The sequence below is a fragment of the Panthera leo genome, chromosome B1 (genome assembly GCF_018350215.1).
Source record: "Panthera leo isolate Ple1 chromosome B1, P.leo_Ple1_pat1.1, whole genome shotgun sequence".
NCBI classification, from domain to species: domain Eukaryota; kingdom Metazoa; phylum Chordata; class Mammalia; order Carnivora; family Felidae; genus Panthera; species Panthera leo.
This window is the reverse complement of record NC_056682.1, coordinates 148,667,161-148,688,636: the sequence shown is the minus strand read 5'-3', so window position 1 is coordinate 148,688,636 and position 21,476 is coordinate 148,667,161. Positions and strand designations below refer to the sequence as shown.

The 21,476-nt window shown below is 34.7% G+C and overlaps 1 protein-coding gene across 4 annotated transcripts in view; it reads right to left on the bottom strand.

Moving 5' to 3' along the window:
* Positions 1 to 5,348: 5,348 nt before the first annotated feature.
* LOC122218176 (sulfotransferase 1 family member D1-like) overlaps positions 5,349 to 21,476 on the bottom strand; it is a 45,296-nt gene continuing 29,168 nt past the window's right edge. For all 4 annotated transcript variants that reach the window (XM_042936244.1, XM_042936243.1, XM_042936245.1 and 1 more), the window contains 6 exons: positions 19,025 to 19,150; positions 18,120 to 18,217; positions 12,289 to 12,415; positions 10,835 to 10,929; positions 9,101 to 9,281; positions 5,349 to 5,663 (listed from right to left, as the gene is read on the bottom strand). In XM_042936244.1, coding sequence (XP_042792178.1) covers positions 5,551 to 5,663; positions 9,101 to 9,281; positions 10,835 to 10,929; positions 12,289 to 12,415; positions 18,120 to 18,217; positions 19,025 to 19,150 — 740 coding nt within the window. In that variant the 3' untranslated portion in view covers positions 5,349 to 5,550. The remainder of the gene's footprint in view (positions 5,664 to 9,100; positions 9,282 to 10,834; positions 10,930 to 12,288; positions 12,416 to 18,119; positions 18,218 to 19,024; positions 19,151 to 21,476) is intronic.

The following is a 21,476-nucleotide window of genomic DNA, read 5'->3' as shown; positions in this document are numbered from 1 at the left end:
TCAAAAGATAAAACATTTTACCTCCCTAAAGAACTGGAAGCAATGCAAGATAAGTTTCCATTTCCCTCTTTGGATGCTGTAGTCTTGGCATATATAAAATGGAATTCTCTCTCTCTCTCTTCCTCTCTCCTTCTCTTCCTTGCTTACTAATTTTTAAAAACTATCTTAACCATTTCTTTCTTTGTCTTATTTAACATTTAATATGGAAATTCTGATCTACATCTATTACTGTTTGATTCTAATAATTCTCACCACATCTTCCTGGTCCGTATCTTTTGACAAATAGACCAGTGATAGTTAATTGTTTAGAGAGTTGTAACTTATAAAATTCTAAAGAAAAATGCCCCTCTTGGGGCACCTGGGTGGGTCAGTCCATTAAATCTCCAACTTCAGCTCTGGTCATCACCTCTCTGCTTGTGAGTTCAAGCCCCAAGTGGGGCTCTGTGCTGACAGCATACAGCCTGGAGTCTGCTTCAAATTCTGTGTCTCCCTCCCTCTCTGCCCCTCACCCACTTGTACTCTGTCTCTCCCTGTCTCAAAAATAAACAAACATTAAAAAATATTTTTAAAAAAGAAAAATGCACCTCTTTCCTTCTAGAGATGAAAACAGTGCTGACAGGCAATATGTACTCTGTCTCTCACAGCTGAAAGAAATATCTTATCAGAATTTCTGAGATATTTAATGTCTGAACAAGACAATGTAACACTTAATATGTAGTCCCATGTCTCTCTTTGATTTATTCAGTTGTAAGCTCCCCAAAGACAAGAGCCATGTGCTCAGCATTTGTTTGTTTCTAACATGAATAATGTAGTGATAGAAACATAGATCCATGTGTTCATGAATTGGTTGATGGAAACCAGGGAAAACCAAGCATAGGAAAGTGTGGTTTAAAGAAATAGTCCCATTTAATGATTCCTTAAAGTTCTGTTTATATATATGGTTTTAATTTTTCTGAATATTGCCATTCTGAATAAAATATGTATGAATTTAAATCATATATGTTTTTATTCATATTCTCCTTCAATAGGAACAGCTCCACTTTTTCCCTTTATTTCTTTGGGCTCTGCATAAGCAATAAACATCCTAAAATATTACCTAGGTTGGTACACACACATATTATTATAACATTGCATAATATAATAATATGGCATTATACTTTTATAGTTAATATAATTATTAACATTATTATATCATAGTATAATATATAATATTATATGGTTACTGAATTTATAAAACAGTTCACACTTTATAAAATTATTTAATCAACTAGAATAGGTCTGTTTATAATTACGTATCAGGAGGTTATTAGTTTGCTAAATTAATAGCATAAGGAAAGTGACTACATCTTTCACTGCAACATAAAAGCAACCACCTACAGTCTTAGTCTTGAGTATGTATTCTTTTTCATTTTACTTTTAAAAGTGTCATGTGAGTGTGTCTAGAATAGTATCAGAGCAACTGTCTTATTTGTTTCAGGTGAATGTAAGATACTCAAAGTATAAATACCACATTTAAAAAAAAATTTATTCACTTATTTTGAGAGAAAGAAAGAGCACAAGCATGAGCAGGGGAGGGGCAGAGAGAGAGGGGCAGAGAGAAGCCCAAGCAGGCTCTGCACTGTCAGCTCAGAGCCCAACATGGGGCTCAAACCCCATGAACTGTGAGGTCATGCCCTGACCTGAAGTCAAGAGTCAGATGCTTAATCGACTGAGCCACTCAGGCACCCCACTACCACATTTTAAAATAAAACCTAGGAACGTGCATGCCAAGTTCAATTACTCAACTGCTAATTTCAATAAATTGAGATCTCCTCTCTTCAAATTAGAGCTCTTGAGAGTTATTATAATATAGAATAATTGAGAGTTGAAAAGGACCTGGTTGATGAAATTATAGTATAGTATTTATCAATAAGAAAACGCTTCACATCATTTGAAGATAAAATGGTTTACATCAAATGTAGATTTTAGGTAAGTGCATTTGAACTCTTCCATTTCAATTGAGTGCTAAAGATAGACAGTATTTACTACCTTTATGCCCAAAGTGTTATTTTTATACTAAGTCAAGAATTACAAGTGCAGTGCTAATGTTTTCTGAATCAAAATACTGGCAACGTGGTCTGAAAATTACCTGTATATCCATGACAAAAAGCAGGCAAAGTATCTGAAATGAGAGACATTATGAAAATTCAGCTTATGTAGTTACTGTAGTTCATGGCGTGGTTTTCCTTATCAGAGCATTCATGCCATGTTTATAGTTTCAGTGCTGCACTGAATAGGAATTATGTTTTGTCTACATTTGCATATCGACTATATTTTTTAGAAATCTGAAGTGTGTCCGATTCTCTGCTGTTTTTCTTCAAAAACAAAATGAAACAAAATTCCGTGGATGCCAATGTATTTTTATTTTTCTTAATGTTTTATTTATTTTTGAGAAAGAGAGAAGGTGAGCAGGGAGGGGCAGAAAGAGAGGGGGACACAGAATATGAAGCAGGCTCCAGGTTCCAGGCTATCAGCACAAAGCCTGATGTGGGGCTCGAACTCACAAACTGTGAGATCACGACCTGAGCCAAAGTTGGACGCCTAACCAACTGAGCTACCCAGGCGCCCCTGGATGCTAACATATTTTAAGCCAAAGATAATATCTTGATTCATTCAAAATACAATTTTAAATCTTCATTGAATAAAGGGAGCACAGAACATAGAGGATATTGGCAGAAATTTGAAATGACCACTTGTTCATTTCAATGACATGTATTGGAAAACCGATGTTGGTCATTTGTATTATAGAACAAATCTCATTACTTCTTAAATGTGTGATTTGGGGAAAATCATTTAAATTCTTTGTGATTTTCTCTATCTTTAAAATAGTCATAATTGGGGCCCCTGGGTGGCTCAGTTGGTTAAGCGGCCAACTTCAGCTCAGGTCACGATCTTGTGGTCCATGAGTTCGAGCCCCGTGTCGGGCTCTGGGCTGATGGCTCAGAGCCTGGAGCCTGCTTCCGATTCTGTGTCTCCCTCTCTCTCTGCCCTCCCCCGTTCATGCTCTGTCTCTCTCTGTCACAAAAAGAAATAACCGTTAAAAAAAAATAAAATAAATAAAATAGTCATAATTATTAAGACTATAATGTGAAGAAAGGTGAGAGGCACTTCAAGATCTAAGGTAAGTCAAAATAGAAAATAAATATGGATTAAAAGAAGTTTGAAACCTCAGTTTGTGGCATCTAAAACATATTATTTATTATTAAATCGCTACTATGTGTATATATCACAGTAAAAAAAGTTAAAAATAAAATCCAAGAATAGCTATTACTTATTCCTACTTGAGGTTTTTTGAAGCAACGCAGTTTTTCTTATTGTTTCACAATGCATGAAATTTGAGAACTTCTGTTATTTTCCTCATCAGAGAAGATTTTCAGTGATCTTGGTAAGTTTACATCTGAAATAGCTGGTAGTCATGAAGTGTGATTAACACACAATGGCAGGGATTTGAAAACATGAAAGAGGGAGAATACAGAATAAGTCAGAGAGGAATGTGAGGATAAGAGTTAATAAAAAAGGATCAGAAACCAAACTGGCCTTTCTTTATGCCTTCACAGAATATTTGTTATGTGTGTACTGATAGTTTACTGACTATGAAAATTGGGAAAAATTAGAATACCTATTTTAAAGAATTGAATGAAGATCAATATGTAAGTGATGAATCATTAAATTCTATTCCTGAAACTAATATTACACTATATGTTATCTAACTATAATTTAGATAAAAACTTGAAACAAAAAATTAAATTAAATAACAATAAAAAATAAAGAATTGAATGAAGATCAGTTAAAGTATAGCCACGTAAATTGTATAGCACAGTGCTTGTTACGTAGTAAGCTGTCAGTAAATATCAACTACTGGTATTGTAGCTATTTCTTATGTTCTTACAATTATTTCTCTGTATTTCCTTCCTTTTTTAATGTTAATTTTCTTATTTATTTATTTATTTATTTATTTTTAATTTACATTCAAGTTAGTTAGCATATAGTGCAATAATGATTTCAGGAGTGGAATTCAGTGATTCATCTCCTACACATAACACCCAGTGTTCATCCCAACAAGTGTCTTCCTGTGGCCCCTTGTCCCATCTCCCCACCTACAACCCCTCCAGCAACGCTTAGCTTGTTCTTTATATTTGAGTCTCTTATTTTGTCCCTCTCCCTGTTTTCATATTATTTTTGCTTCCCTTCCCTTATGTTCATCTGTTTTGTACCTTAAATTCCACATATGTGTGAAGTTATATGATATTTGTCTTTGACTAATTTTGCTTAACAAAATAACCTCTAGTTCCATCCACCTTGTTGCAAATGGCAAGATTTCATTCTTTTTGATTTCCAAGTAATATTCCATTGTGTGTGTGTGTATGTGTGTGTGTATGTATATGTATATACACATCTTCTTTATCCATTCATCAGTTGATAGACATTTGGACTCTTTCCATATTTTGGCTATTGTCAATAGTGCTTCTATAAACATTGGGGTGCATGTGGCCCCTTTGAAAAAGCACACCCGTATCCCTTGGATAAATACCTAGTGGTGCAATTGCTGGGTCGTAGGGTGGTTCTATTTTTAATTTTTTGAGGAACCTTCATACTGTTTTCCAGAGTGGCTGAACCAGTTTGCATTCCCACCAGTAGTGCAGAAGGGTTCCTCTTTCTCTGCATCCTCACCAACATCTGTTGTTGCCTAAGTTGTCAACTTTAGCCATTCTGACCGGTGTCAGAATTTTTTTCTTAGTGCTAATCTGGCTTAAATTTCTTTGAACTCATATAAACTATAACAGGAGACTACTACTGATTGATATACTATCCAAAATTTAATCCATAGTAAACCATTTTAGAGTAATACATTTCAGTGAACTCTGCACAAAAATGTCATTAAGCTTATATTACACTGGTATCATTCTAAGCATGTAACAAAGAGAAATTAAAGCCTTTTTAAGGTGAATATTTTGGTTCTAATCCATCCATCTTGAAGACTGTCCTAAATATCTTCTTTGCAAGTCCAATGACCCAGAACTTGAATTAAAAAAAAAGCAATGAGGCATCACCCACATCAGTCAGTTAGCATCCAACTCTTGATTGCAACTCAAGTCATGATTGTACAGTTCATGAGTTCAAGCCCCCCATCAGGCTCTGTGCTGACAGTATGGAGCTTTCTTGGGATTCTCTGTCTCCTTCTGTCTCTGCCCCTCCCTGTTTGCTATCTATTTCTCTCTCTCTCAAAATAAATAAATAAACTTAAAAAAATAAAGCAGGTATGTTTATAGGTTTAAACTTCATTTTATTATTTTGTCTTTAAGAGTAGTAAGAACATTAATTAATTAAATCATAGAGACTATTGATTTTTTATATGTAGACTCCAAAATTCTTTGAATATTCTATTACAAAACACTACTATTAGTAAGTAAAGAAATATTTCATGCAGAATTTTTTTCACTAAATGTTTGAAGGGATTTTTTTTTCTAATTTAAGGGTTAGGTAAAGGAGTTGGAGAAAGAACAGTATTTCTTAAATCTCTGAACGAAACGACAGTGTAGACCCTTTCATTTTCTTATCATATTCTTTTTCAAATCTCTCATACTGGGCTACAGTGAAGTGATTTTTCCAATCTCCCAAAATACCTGAAAAGAAAGATAAAATGACAAATTTGAGACATCTATAAAATTTCCTTCTTAGATCAGTTTTAATTTGAATTACCATATATATATATATATATATATATATATATATATATATATTTAATTTAAATTCAAGTTAGTTAGCATATAGTGTAATAGTTATTTCAGGAGTTAAATTCAGTGATTCATCACTTTCATATAACACCCAGTACTAGTCCCAACAAGTGCTCCCCTCAAAGTCCATCACCCATTTAGCCAATAACCCCACCCACCTCCCTTCCAGAAACCCTCAGTTTGTTCTCTGCATTTAAGAGTCTCTGATGGTTTTCCTCTCTCTGTTTTTATCTTATTTTTCCTTCCTTCCCCTATGTTCATATTTTTTGTTTCTTAAATTCCAAATATGAGTGAAATCATGTGATATTTGTCTTTCTCTGATTTATTTCACTTATTTCACTTATTGCACTCTTTTGTATCCTTTGGATAAATATCTGGTAGTGAAGTTGCTGGGTCATAAGCTAGTTTTATTTTTATTTTTGAGGACCCTCCATACTGTTTTCCAGAGTGGCTGCACAGTTTGCATTCCCACCAACAGCATAAGAGTGTTCCCTTTCTTCACATCCTTGTCAACATCTGCTGTTTCCCGAGTTGTTCATTTTAGCCATTCTGACAGGGCTGGTTTTGATTTGTATTTCCCTGATGGTGAGTGATGTTGAGGATCTTTTCATGTGTCTGTTAGCCATCTGGATGTCTTCTTTAGGAAAGGATCTATTCATGTCTTCTGCCTATTTCTTCACTGGATTATTTCTTTTTTGGGTGTTGAGTTTAAGAAGTTGTTTATAGATTTTGGATACTAATCCTTAATCAGATATGTCATTTGCAAATATATTTTCACATTATGTGGGTCGCCTTTTAGTTTTGTTGATTGTTTCTTTCACTCTGCAGAAGCTTTTTATCTTGACGAAGTCCTAATAGGTCATTTTTGCTTTTGTTTCCCTTGCCTATGGCGACATGTCGAGAAGAAGTGGCTCTGGCTGCGGTCAAAGATGTTTCTGCCTATTTTCTCCTCTAAGAATTTGATGGTTTCCTGTCTCACATATAGGTCTTTCATCCATTTTGAATTAAGTTTTGTGTATGGTGTAAGAAAGTGGTCCAGTTTCATTCTTCTGCATGTCACTGTCCAGTTTTCCCAACACCATTTGCTAAAGAGACTGTCTTTCTTCCATCGGATATTCTTTATGGCTTTGTTGAAGATTAGTTGGCCATATATTTGTGGGTCCATCTTTGGGTTCTCTGTTCTATTACATTGACCTATGTTTTTGTACCAATACCATATTGTCTTGATAATTACAGCTTTGTAATACAGCTTAAAGTTCAGAATTGTGATGCCTCCAGCATTCAGGGTCTTTTGTGGTTCCATACAAATTTGAGAATTGTTTGTTCTAGCTCTGTGAGGAATGTCGGTGTTATTTTCAAAAGGATTGCATTGAATGTGCAGATTGCTTTAGGTAGTATCGACATTTTAACAATATTTATTCTTCTGATCCAGGAGTATAGAATGTTTTTCCATTTCTTTGTGTCTTCTTCAATTTCTTTCATAAGCTTTCTATAGTTTTCAGTGTAAAAAGCTTTTACCTCTTTGGTTAGGTTTATTCCTAGGTATTTCATGTGGTTTTTTGATGCAATTGTAAATGTAATCAATTCCTTGATTTCTCTTTCTGCTGCTTCATTACTGGTGTATAGAAATGCAACGGATTTCTGTATGTGGATTTTGTACCCTGAGACTTTGCTGAATTCATATGCCAGGTTCCAGCAGTTTTTTGGTGGAGTTTTTCAAGGTTCTCCACATAGAGTATCATGTCGTCTGCAAAGAGTGAAAGTTTGACTTCTTCCTTGCCAATGTAGATGCCTTTTTTATATGTCTTTTTGTTGCCCGATTTCTGAGGCTAGGACTTCCAATACTATGTTGAACAACAGTGGTCAGAGTGGACACCCCTGTCATGTTCCTAACCTTAGGGTGAAAGCTCTCAGTTTTTCCCCATAGAGGATAATATTAGCTCTGGGTCTTTTGTATATGGCCTTTATGATGTTGAGGTATGTTCCTTCTATCTCTACTTGGTTGAGGGTTTTTATCAAGAAAGGATGCTGTATTTTGTCAAATGATTTTTCTGCATCTATTGAGAGAATCATATGATTCTTATCCTTTCTTTTATTAATTTGGTGTATCAGGTTGATTTATTTGCAAATATTGAACCAGCCCTGCAGCCCAGGAATAAATACCACTTGGTCACAGTGAATAATTCTCTTAATGGACTGCTGAATTTGATTTGCTACTATCTTGTTGAGAATTTTTACATCCATTTCATTAGGGATATTGGCTTCTAATTCTCCTTTTCAGTGGGGTCTTTGTCTGGTTTTGTAATCAAGACAATTGGTTTCACAGAATGAGTTTGGAAGTTTTCTTTCTACATCTATTTTTTTGGAATTGTTTGAGGAAAATATATACTATTTCTTCTTAAATGTCTGGTGGAATTTTCCTAGGAAGCCATTGGCCCAGGATTCTCGTTTGTTGGGAGATTTTTGATTACTGATTCAATGTCTTTGCTGGTTATGGGTCTGTTCAAATTTTCTATTTCTTCTTATTTCAATTTTGGCAGTTTCTATATTTCTAGGAATTTGTCCATATCTTCCAAATTGCCCAGTTTGTTGGCATATAATTTTTCATATTATTATTCTCACAATTGTATTCTGTGGTGTTGGTTGCAATCTCTCCTCTTTAATTCATGATATATCTATTTGGGTCCTTTCTCTTTTCTTCTGGATAAGTCTAGCCAGGATGTTATCAATTTTGTTAATTCTACCACACTTGTATTTTTAAATCTTTAATTTTAGAACTCCATAACTCCATCCCTCACTCCCAAACTCCCAGGCCTCCTTAGTTTTCCAAAATACCTATGGGTTTTTCCAGTATCTTATATAAAGAAATAATCTCTCAAATAGCTTCAAGAAATGTCACTGAAAGAAAATTCAATGTCTCACAATCTTTATTCTTTGCCCTCAAGAGCTTTGTTAACAAAAAATGATGTCTAACATCATTTAAGCTGGCTACTGACCACAGAAAAAATTGTAAGGCATGTGAAAAATATCTAGAGAGTTCACACAAATGAAAGGCATTCTTCTGACATAGCAATGGATGCCAAGACTCATGTTTATCAATGTATAGGCTCTTGAGTAACCATTTCTCATTAGAAGGTCTGTCTTACATGATAGGCTTACAGGAATTACAGAGTTTATTTGCCACGTATTTCCCCTAAGTTTTTGTTGCTGTTGTTCCTAATTTTTTTCTTGTCAGCATACTCAATCTCTTTCCATCTCCTACAGTATTGCTCTTAGCTCTCCACCTATCTATAATGTAATTAGCAAACTAGTATATGATTTCTCACCCTTTCTCATGAAGGGAGAAATGGAATGATCCATACGAACTCCTGCTACAGTGGTATAATTTGTAAATGGATTCTGCTTCATCACATCAAAAGAGCTGTAATAGAGGATTTTATCCACAGTTTCTTCTGGCAGATCTTTGTCTAGAAACTTTAACAATTTCTGAATTTCACGCTTTGGATCCTAAAAAATTATAAAATAAAAGAATTATTTCAGGTAGACATAGTCATGCAATAGGCAATGTATTTAATATGGTTCTACATATCTCAATGCGATCGAGAAAATGATTTTACATTTTTATGTGTATGGTTTACTTTGCTTTCCAAAGTACATGTCCTATTCTTGGTTATGCCAGGCAATCACCCGCTACAAAGAAGATTAAATTCTGTTTCAAAAAATGCAAAAAAATTTGGGTTAATATTCAACCTTTCACACTCAAAAATAAAATTAACCAGTAGAATAACAAATGGTAATAAAGCAAGCTACTATTATCCTAAGGTATAATTTTCAAAATTTTGATCTCCTTTTTTAAAGTGTATCTAACATCAAGAATAGATTACCTATCAAAAATTTAGAGAAGAATTAATATCTATCCTTCTCAAACTCTTCCAAAAAAGTAGAAGAGGGAGTAACACTTCCAAACCAATTTCACAAGGTTAGCATCACCCAAATGCCAAAAAAAGATAAGAACAGCACAGGAAAATAACAGACTAACATCTCTGGTGAATATCAATGCAAAAATACTGAACAAAATACTAGCAAACAAAATTCAAAAGCACATTGAAAGGTTTGTATACCATGATCAAGTGGATTTATTGCAGTGATGGAAAAGTAGTTTGACATTAGCAAATCAATGTGATACACCACATTAACAAAATGAAAGATAAAAATCATATGATCATTTAAAAAGATATGGTAGTAGATGCTATGAAAAAATCAACAGCAAAAGAGACTTTTTAAAAGTTTATTTATTTATTTTAAAAGAGAGAGGGAGCAAACATGCAGAGTAGAGAGAGAGAGAGGCAGAGACAGAATCCCATGCAGGCTCCATGCTGTTAGCACAGAGCCCAACACAGGGCTCAATCCCATGAACCGTGAAATCATGACCTGAACTGAAATCAAGAGTCAGACACTTAACCGACTAAGCCATCCAGGTGCCCTGCAAAAGAGACTTTAATAGATAAGACAAGGTGAAGTATTTGACATTATGGACATGAAAGAACTCTCTGGAGAGTTAACATTTAACTTAAGACATGAAGAATGAGGAAAAGTTAATTTGAAAATAGTGGGGAAAAATATTTCAGGCAAGCTCACTTAGTAAGAAAAACAAAGGTGATACCAGAAGAGGTTGGAGAGAGATAGGGACTAAATAATGCTGAACTCAAAATTATCTTAATGATTTTGTATTTCATGTAAGGACAGAAACCACTGAGAGATTTGAAGAAGGGAGTGGGCATACTCTGAGTTTTCAAGAGGATCATTTTCTCTCGGTGGACAATAGAAGCAAAATGAGGTACTCCAAATAAGTCAATATAGTTGTCTGATCTAGCGCAGGAGGCAGTAGTGGTAGAAAAATAGGGGATTGAGTAAAATATCAATTTTCAAGGTATAATTAATAGGATAGTGGATTGATCATATTTATAGATCAAGAAGAAAGGAAAATGTGATATAAAAAAAGATGAACCTTAGTTTTCGTTAAAAAGTAAAAGAGAAATTGTACTGTAGTTGCCTCTCACCTCTTTCATGTCTTCATAGAATAGGTAAAGAATACGATAATCATTCCTCTTCTCCCACCAGCCCTTCACATGATCATACCACGCACCAAAAGCCACTAAATTGAAAGATACAATGTTTGGAAAATTAAAACCATTTGCATAGAGAACTGTTACATATTATTCCAAGTCATCATTATCAATACAAAAGCACTTATCAGTTCAAGAAATTGGGCTAATAGGGTAATTACTTCTGTTTTCACTAAATTTACAATTTACTTGGAAAGGAGTGGCAGGTAACTTTATAGAAGAAGAGAGGGAGAGAAAATGATAGGGGTGGAGAGGTTAAGAAAGGGCTCTGGAGAAAGAAGAATGTATTTGGATCTAAGAGGAAAAATTGGGCTTTGATAATAGTAAGAATGAGTAGACATTATATGGACAGAGAATCATCCAAGCAGTAGCAGGAGTAAAAATTTGCAAGACACCATTGAGATGGACTTGCCTTGAAAAGAGAGTTTTTATAGAAGAATGTTTGTATGAGAACTATATGTAGAGCTACTACTATTGGCATAAGTATGTTTCCCTGAAAGACGATACACAGGTAGAGAAACAGAGCCTTAAGGATAAAATCTTTACTCAAGAATTTTCAGTCTAGGTAATAAAAATAAGGGACTGGTAGAGAAAAGAGAGCCTAAGAAATACGTGTAAAATCGAAACAATACAATGGCTGCACAGCAAGGGATGAAAACACTTAATCGTCACTAAGCACTAATGAAACAAGACTAATAACTGAAAAATCTATGTTACATATTCCCTAAAAGTTCTTAAAGGGAAGAGATGACTATGTATTCGGCTTCTTCTATAGTCTTTCTAATTCATTAGTAGAGTGCTGGGCACATATTAGGTTTATAATAACAGATTTATATTTGAACTTTCTATCTTCTTGCAGAAAGACTTTTCACTATGGGGAGCCTGGGTGACTCAGTCAGTTGAGCCTCTGACTTCGGCTCAGGTCATGATTTCACGACTCGACAGTTCAAGCCCCCAGTCGGGCTCTGTGCTGACAGCTCGGAGCCTGAAGCCTGCTTCAGATTCTGTGTTTCCCTCTTTCCCTACACCTCCCTTGCTCACACTCTGTCTCTCTCTCTCTCTTAAAAATAAACATTAAAGGGGCCCCTGGGTGGCTCAGTCGGTTGGGTATCCGACTTCAGTTCGGGTCATGATCTCACAGTTTGTGAGTTCGAGCCCCGTGTCGGGCTCTGTACTGACAGCTTGGAGCCTGGAGTCTGCTTTGGATTCTGTGTCTTCCTCTCTGTTCCTCCTCCACTCACACTCTGTCTCTCTATCTTTCTCTCAAAAATAATAAAGATTTAAAAAAATTAAAAAATGAATAAAAAATAAACATTAAAAAAATTATTAAAAAAAAAAAAAGACTTTTCACTATAGAACACCTTGAGTAAAGTAAGAGTTGAACCCACCCTTTCCAGTCATGAATTTATCCAGGAACTCTTCCCAGGTGCCAGGCTCTGGATGCAGTTTTGCCATCTGGTAGAAATAATAGTAAGACACAGCCACATCTTTAGCGTTTCGTGCCACGTAGACCATCTGTGGAGAGATATGGCAAATCATCATTTCATTTATATTGTTTAATATTTTGTAAACTTGCTTGTCTTGCGAGAATGCTTATTTTCTCCTATCAATGTCCTGATCTCAGCATTTATATATATATCCTGACATGGAATATTCACAACTATGTATTGTTTAACACAAAGATTTGGGCCTTCACACCCTGTTTCTCCTTAGCTTTTGAAAAGAACATCTCTTAAAACACAGAAAATCAAATATAATAAGAATTATAGTAAATGTTATATTAGCAAAAATGAGCTAATATTGTTCTCAAATTTAAAATATTATTCTATATCACTTACTAAAACATGTAAAAAGAAACAGAAATTATAAAACTTATAGAAAGCTAAAGTAAAATTTTTAAAACTGAAAAAATGCCCTATTTTTAATTGAAAATAAATTTTTTATAAGGATACATTTAATCAATAATGATTAAACATTCTTCATTTTGTTCGTGACCATGGATATATAACAATTATTGCTGTTTATAGTGATTTGCTGTGAGATTAAAATTTATTTTATGTATAGAGACTTTAGGACTCTATAAGAAATTTTGACTTAGGACTCAAAAAGAAATTTTGAACATATTCTCCAAAAGAAATGACATTATTATGTCTCAGTGTTAATTGGATTTTCAGGGAAGTCCACTGAAATCCATAATCCTACTTTTCCCCTGAAGTACATCTAATAATCCTGAGGTCCCAGCCACCCATGCAGTAAACATAACTCTAAGGGAAAATGCATTCAGGAAGAAATCTCATTTTCTCTAATTAGAATCAGCTTCCTTCTTCTCTTCCAATTGATAGGAAAAAGAAATGGGAAGTTTTATAATCCCAAGTCACTGATAGTAGTTCTCATATTCTGGGGCAAGGAGAGAGAGAGAGTAAAAAGAGGTTTTTCAAAAGATTGAGTATAGAGTTCTAAGAGTTGAGACTATTGCTGATCCAATTTCTTGAGATAAACATTTCCAATAACTTCCTATTTCAATAGCAGGAGTATATGGTAACAAATCAATCATTTTATTCTATCATCATGTTAAGTTCTTTAGTGCGGACTGTTTCCACTTCCCACAGTGTAGATACAAGGCTATCCTGAAGATATGCCCCAATTCTCTTAATAGCAAGACCATGTGTTTCTGGGAACATCTAAGGATTTTTACCTTTGGAATTAAGATGATAAACTATATCCTTGCTTTCTTATCATTTTTTGTTTTAATTAGAGTTTGAATAAAAAAGAAAGTCACACATAAGTGCATGTACAGACTTATTTGTATAAGCTCAATAGTATTCATAAGAATTAAATAAAATATCATGCTCTTAGATGGCAGAGAATGTCTTATTTGTGTTTGCATTTATAATGACAATTACAATATTGGTACATACACAGTAGCACTTCCATAAATGTTTACTGGTTATATGCTTATTGAAGAATTTTGCTTACAGGTAGCTGAATCAGAACTGCAAGGAGAAATTAAAAATTTATAGTCAGATTTCAACATCCTTCTCTCTATAACTGATAGAAAAATATGAAAAGATGAGAAATGTGATTCTACATATATTAAAAGAATGTTAAAGGAATATCATGAGCAACTTCATTACAAAAATTTGACAGCTTATTTTTAAAAATTTTTTTGAAGTTTATTTATTTATTTTGAGAGACATAGAGAGCTAGTTGGAGAGGGGCAGAGAGAGAGGGAGAGAGAGAATCCCAAGGAGACTCTGCACTGTCAATGCAGAGCCCAACACGGGGCTCGAATCCATGAACTGTGAGATCAAGACCTGAGCCAAAACCAAGAGTTGGACACTTAACCAACTGAGCTACACAGGTGCCCCCCAAATTTGACAGTTTAAATGACATGGACCAATTCCTTACAATGCATAAACTACCAAAGATCATGTAAAGAAAAGTATATAATCTGAATAATACTAAATCTATGAAATACATTCAATTTGCAGTTAAAAATCCTTCCAGAAGAAGAAAATTCCAGGCTTAGATCGCTTCACTGGTGAATTGTACAAAATATTAAGAATGAAATAGTACCAATTCCAACCAAACACTTCCAGTAAATTGGAAAAGAATAAATACCTTTCAATTCATCTTATTAGTCCCTATAGTACCAAAGGAAGGGGTTATTCCCTAATGATAAAGACATTACAATGCAAAGGAAAGTAGAGTTCAATTATCTCCCAAAGATACAAATTATTTTTTAAAAATTAGTAAGTTGTACTCAATAATATGACAACACCAAATTAATACATATCATAAATGAATACAATCAATAATTAAATATAAGATATGCAAGGTTGTTTTAACATTTAAAAAATCAATTGGTGTAATTAATCATAGTAACCTAGACTAAAATAATGGAAAACTGTATGATTGGTCTTTTTTTTATGTTTATTTTTGAAAGAGATAGACACAGTATGAGCAGGGGAGTGGAAGAGAGAGAGGAAGACAAAGAATCCAAGGCAGGCTCCAGGATCTGAGCTGTCAGCACAGAGACCTACACAGGGCTCGAACCCATGAACCAGGAGATCATGACCTGACTGAAGCTGGATGCTTAACCAACTGAGCCACCCAGGTGCCCTCATATGATTTGTCTTAATGGGTACAGAAAAAAATCATTAGACAAAATCTAGCATGCATTCCTGATAAAAACTCAGCAAAGTAAATAGAACAGAACTTCCTCAGCCAGGTAAAGGGCATATACAAAAAAACCTACAGGTGACGTCATCATACTTCGAAATGAATTTTCTCTAAGATCAAGAGCAAGACAAGTGCATCTGCTCTCACCACTCCTATTCAGTATTGTATTAGAGGTTCTATCCAGTTCAATAAGGCAAAATTAATAATAATAATAATAATAATAAGCAAAAAGCATTCATAAAGAAGAAGTAAGAATATTTTGTATTTTTTATTTACTAACAGCATGAGCATCTACATAGAACAATGAATGGGATCTACAAAAAAATCTATTAGATCTATTAAGTGAATTTAATAAGGTTTCAGGATAAAGGATTTATGCCCATATACCAGTAACAAACATTCATAAAATAATGCTAGTGTGTGTTTGTGTGTGTGTGCATGAGGAAGACAGAGAGAGGGAGAGAGAGAGAGAATTACTATTATATGAGAAAATTTAAAAAAGAACATCTTTCTTATAGGTATTAGATATTTAGGTCTAAATGTGATAACTGAAACAATAAAGCCAATACAATTAAACAGAAGAGAAAATATCTTCATAACTTTGGGGAAGGCATTCTCTTAAACAAATATACACACACCAAAAAATAAAAAATAAAGAAAAAAACTGATATATTGACCAACGTCAAAATTAAGAACTTCTTTAAGACATTATTAAGGAAAGAAAAAAAATAGAGTGAATTAGGATATAAAAAAATTCAATGATCTCATCCAAGGACTTGTATCCAGAATATATGGAGAATTTCTACTTTAATAACAAAAAAAAAGAAGCACTTATTGGAAGAAAAAGGCCAAGGAACTTGAACAGATACCTCAGGAAAGAAGATATTTAAGCTATGTAAAGGTGTTTCACCTAATTAGTCATTAGGGAAATATGAATAAAACCACAATGAGATGCCACCATACATCTACTAGTAGGGCTAAAATTAAATATTTTTAGGTATATTTTAGGTTGATGAGGATGTAGAGTAACTTTAACTCTTGCACTACTGGTCAAAGTGTGGATTGGTCCATATGTTTGAAAATATCTATTGAAGCTGGTTACATGTATACACTAGATCCAGCAATTCCATCCCAAGATATAACACCAAGGAGAAATGTGTACACACATGTGTAATGAAAACTTTTGTAAGAATGTGAATTGAAGCGTGCCTGGGGGGCTCGGTAGGTTAAGCATTGGACGTCAGCTCAGGTCATAATCTCCCAGTGAATGAGTTTGAGCTCCGCGTTGAGATCTCTGCTAACAGCTTAGAGCCTGGGGCCTGCTTTGGGTTTGGTGTCTCCCTCTCTCTGCCCTTCCCCTGCTTGCACTCTGTCTCATTCTCTCTCAAAAATAAATAAACATTAAAAAATAATAATAATCTGCATTGAAGGAGTGACTGAGTCTTGATTTTGGCTCAGGTCATGATCTCCCCAGTTGTGAGTTCAAGCCCCATGTTGGGCTCTGTGCTGACAGCGTGGAGCCTGCTTGGGATTCTCTCTGTCTCTCTGCTCCACCCCCCACTTGCTCACTTTCTCTCAATAAATAAATAAATAAACAAACTTTAAAAAAAAAGGATGTGCATTGAAGTACTATTTAATTACTGACGACTAACAACCACCAATAATACTGTGGGTAAGTAGGTTGTGAAATACTCACATAGATGTAATGAAATGCCTTATATCAGTGGTTCTCAAACATTAGCATGACTCTAATTCACCTGGAAGTCTTATTAAAACTCATATTTCTAGACCTCATCCCTATAGTCTTTGATTCAGTAGGTCTGAATTGGGCCTGAGATTTGCTTCTCTAACACGTTCCTTTTGTTCAAGGTACCACATTTTGTGACATATGATATAGCAGGCTACATTAAAGAAAACAAAACAAAAACAAGATAACAAGCATGATAAGAATTGAACTCACAAATATGGTGTTAAATGAAATAAGTTAAATATTCAAGATTACATACTTTCTTATTACAGACAAAACAGGCAAACTAATTTATGGTGAAAACATTTAGGATAGTAGTTATCGTTGAATACAGGGATTGTTGCCCAGAATGTCAAGAAACAGAGTTTTTGGGGTGTTAGTAATGTTCAATTTCTTGATTTGGATGCTGGTTTCATGGATATGCTCACTTTGTAAAAATTCATCAAGCAGTATGCCTAGGATTTATGTACTTTTCTAAATGTTATAATTGAGGGGTGCCTGGGTGGGTCAGTTGGTTAGGCTTCCGACTTCAGCTCAGGTCATGATCTCACAGTCCGTGAGTTTGAGCCCCGTGTCAGGCTCTGTGCTGACAGCTCAGAGCCTGGAGCCTGCTTAGGATTCTGTGTTTCCCACTCTCCCTGCCCCTCCCCTGCTCATGCTCTGTCTCACTCTGTCTCAAAAGTAAATAAAAACATTAAAAAAAATTTTTTTTAATGTTATACTTGAATTTAAAATGTTATACTTGAATTTAAAAAAGGAAGTTTAACTGAATCCACATCCATATATGTGTGTGTGTATGTATATATATATATATATATATATATATACATATATAAGTATATATGTGTGTATATATATAATTATAAATCCATATTTGTAAATTATAATTATATTGAATTCATGAATAAGCAGTTATTGGGTTATTTAAATATTTAAATATTAAATGTTTGAGTATTTATATATTAGATATTTATTTTAAGTATTTATTTAAATACTTAAATATAAAATATTTAAAAGTAGGTAGTGAGTGAAGGGATTTAGACAGAAAAACAGGCATTTTAGAGAACAGAAAACCTGAGAGAGTCTCAGTGCTTGGGCGCTAAGTCTACATCTATTTATCTATGGCACTGGTGTCCTCTGGTGTCTTTTTCAATCTTTGGGGTATAGGGATCACATTATTATTTTTGCAATTATTTATCCAGGGATTGCAATCGCCCACCGTAATTTCTGCATGATTAGTAAAAGAAATTTCAACACAAATAAGGATTTGTTTTCTTTAAAATTTGCTACCTTGCAGTTATTCTTCCAAAATGAAGAAGGGAGAAGTTGAACAGGTAGGTGTGTTTTCACTAATCGAGGAGACTGCTTTTTTTTCAAATCCTCCACACCTACAAGCACAAAAGTTAAACTATATTATAAATGTGGAATCATAAAGGTTAATGGCAATGTAATCTAAGATTTTGTAGACATTAACCCCACTCACTATATGGCTTGAAATGATCATATGGCTATATGACTTCATATAAAATCTATAATGAGATCAAAACTGATAAATTCTGGCTACTTATGTGTTTTATTTCACATGTATTACAGTCAATAACTGTCTGTAATATCCTCAGATACAGTACCTTGATGAGGTGGAAACAGCAACAGGTCCATGTCAAGATATCCAAATTTTTCCTTCATTTATCTTTCTCTTTTTCTTATTTACAATATGGGGAAATGGAACTAGAAGATTTCAAATTCCTTTTCCAGCTTTCTTATATTCAAATTATAAGATTAAATTGAACCTTGAGGCTCATAACTAACACAATTTTAATAATGCATTACCATCCATTGTTCTGTTCCTTGAATCTGTAAACATCAGCTAACAAGAAGTAGACATGATTTTATATTGAATCAAACACTGAATTTTCTGTATATAATGATTGTACAACATTTAAACATTGAAGACTTCCACCTGTGCTATTAAGAAAAAAGTATTCTCATCAAAATCTCCTCTAATACAGATATTATCTTTGGATGCAAGAGGAGTATAATATTGGTATAGCCGCATTCTTACTCTTCTATTATAGACACTTATGAGTCAACTGTCCAAGTTCTGTCTATATCCATTCTATCATGACTCCTTCAGACACCACAAAACAATAGGGGGATTTATTGCTATGGGGAAAAGAAACATTAAGGGAAAATACCATTATCCAGTCCAGGAATTATCAATTCCATGAACGGCACTCGTTTGTATATTGCGTTCTGCTTGCATTTCTCCACATCCCCATTATTATAGATCAAATCCAATATTTCACTGATCCAGGTTGTCCCTAAGGGGGAAAAAATCAAACAACTTTACACATTTCTGTCAAAAACAGTATAAGAGAGTCAACAGAGGTAGAGGAAACAGAAAGGTGCTCTTCATTCCCATTCCCTTTCTCTCTTCTCCCTTTTATAGGAGACAGCACCATCTACTTGAACATATGCATATGTATTGTGTATATGTGTGTGTGATGTGTGAGAGAGAGTAAATATGACTAAAATAATTATAAAGTAAGTCATGAAAAGTAAGTAAAACATGGATAATGCAAAAGACAGGAGGTAAGTTATGTAGCAAACCCTCCTGAGTGGAATGGAGAGGGAAGTGGCCAATTTCGATTTGTACGTTTCTTATTAATATCAAAAGATATTACTAGGCTTTGGGACTGAAGAATACTTGAGGTAAAAATGTTCAACATTTGGTGGAGGTGTGAAGAGAGGATACAAAGAGAACTTTGTGAATTGTGTCTGTGGTGACTAGTGTGCTACTCATAAATAGAAGACAATACATCTTCACTGAGCAGAGTAGATCGAGTCACTCAGATCTTTATGAGACTACAGATGGTCCCCTACTTATCATGGTTTGACTTATGATTTTTTTTTTTTTTAGTTTATGATGGTGTGAAACTCAGAGGCATTCAGTAGAAACCCAACATTGAATTTAAAATTTTGATCTCCTGGTCTAGTGGTCAGCAATACAATGCTCTCAGATATCTACAGATACTGTCCAGATGCTGGACAGTGCAGCTTCAGCTCCCAGTTTGAATGGGGGTAAAAAACAGATTCCCTTACAACCAGTCTGTACCTAGGCAACCATTCCATTTTTCACTTCCGGTACAGTACTCAATAGATTACATGAGAAATTCAGCACTTTATTACAAAGTAGGTCTTGTGTTGGATGATTTTGTCCAGTTGCGGGCTTTGTAAGTGTTCTGAGCACATTTAATGTAGGCTAGGGTAAGCTATGATGTTTAGTGGTTTAGGGGTTTAAAATACATTTTCAACTTATGATGCATTTATAGGAAGGTAAAATTATCACAAGTCTGTATGTAAGGATATTTAATCATCTAAAGCATTCAATGATCAGTTTCTTGAGGCTGTGCTAAAAAAGCAAATACGGAGCACCTGCGTAGCTCAGTCAGTTAAGCGTTGGATTCTTAATTTTGGCTCAGGTCATGATCTCATGGTTCATGAGATCAAGCACTGGATCAAGCTCTGCATTGACAGCCTGGAGCCTGCTTGAGATTCTCTCTCTCTCTCTCTCTCTCTCTCTCTCTCTCTCTCTCTCTCTCTGTCTCTCTTTGTCCCTCCCCTGCTCATGCACACATGCTCTCTCTTAAAATAAATACATTTTTTTAGAAAGTAAATATAAGTTTGGAGAAAAATATCTTCTTAACTGTTCTCATCCCTTTCCTCTTTACCAAATGTGCAATAAATGATAGTCTTTAAATTGAATAATCATGGTTAGAAACTAAAAATTACATTAAATGATCTATGCACTGCATAGACATTGGAAGTTTGACCTGCGCTGTAGCAGGATTCTCAGACAGAGAATCGTGACACCGAGGCATTTCTTTCCAGGAAGCAACTTTATTCGTGCCCGCATGGCTCAGTTGGGTTTGTACCCAAAGAACTGAGCCCCCAAATGCCACGTGGTGTAGTGTTTTGTATATTTTTTGCTTCTTTGTCTCCCATATATGGTAACACACTAACATACAGTCTGATGAAGTGATCTCATGCTACAAGGTTGTGAGCGATGTTGTCACCTACGTGTATAGTCAGGTTGTCTTCAGTTTTTTGTTTTTTTTTTTCTTTCTTTCCTTAGGTAGGGAACACTACCACATTCCCCCCTTTGATGCTCAGATCCCTCTATTTTGGGTCAAAGAGCATCACCTTGGTTTAGAGGTTTATATTTCCGTAACATCATTACATGAGTGGCCGTCTTTTTTAAAATCGTGGCCTCAGTGAGACGGGAGACAAACTGTACAACCAGAGGAGTTAAGCAAGGTAGGAGTAAGCAACTTCCCAGAATTAGGACGATAATTTTTATGAGAGTTTTGAATCCCTGGAAGTTGAAAACCATCCTCCAAATAACTCCCTGGAATTTTAACTGTTCTGGGTCTGGATGGGGACATGAGCCATCCTTCTCATTTGATTTGTGATCTCCTCTATGACTTTTTCCTCCTTATCTGTCTGTAGGCAGCAGGTCAAACTTTTTACAAACGCCTCCCTCAGAAGCAAGCAGGTAATTTAAGTCCGAGCAATATTTGATAGATAACATTGCACATTTTGGTTTGCTGCTTGGCTAGTAAGTTAAGAGCTCTGGGAGTTTTACTG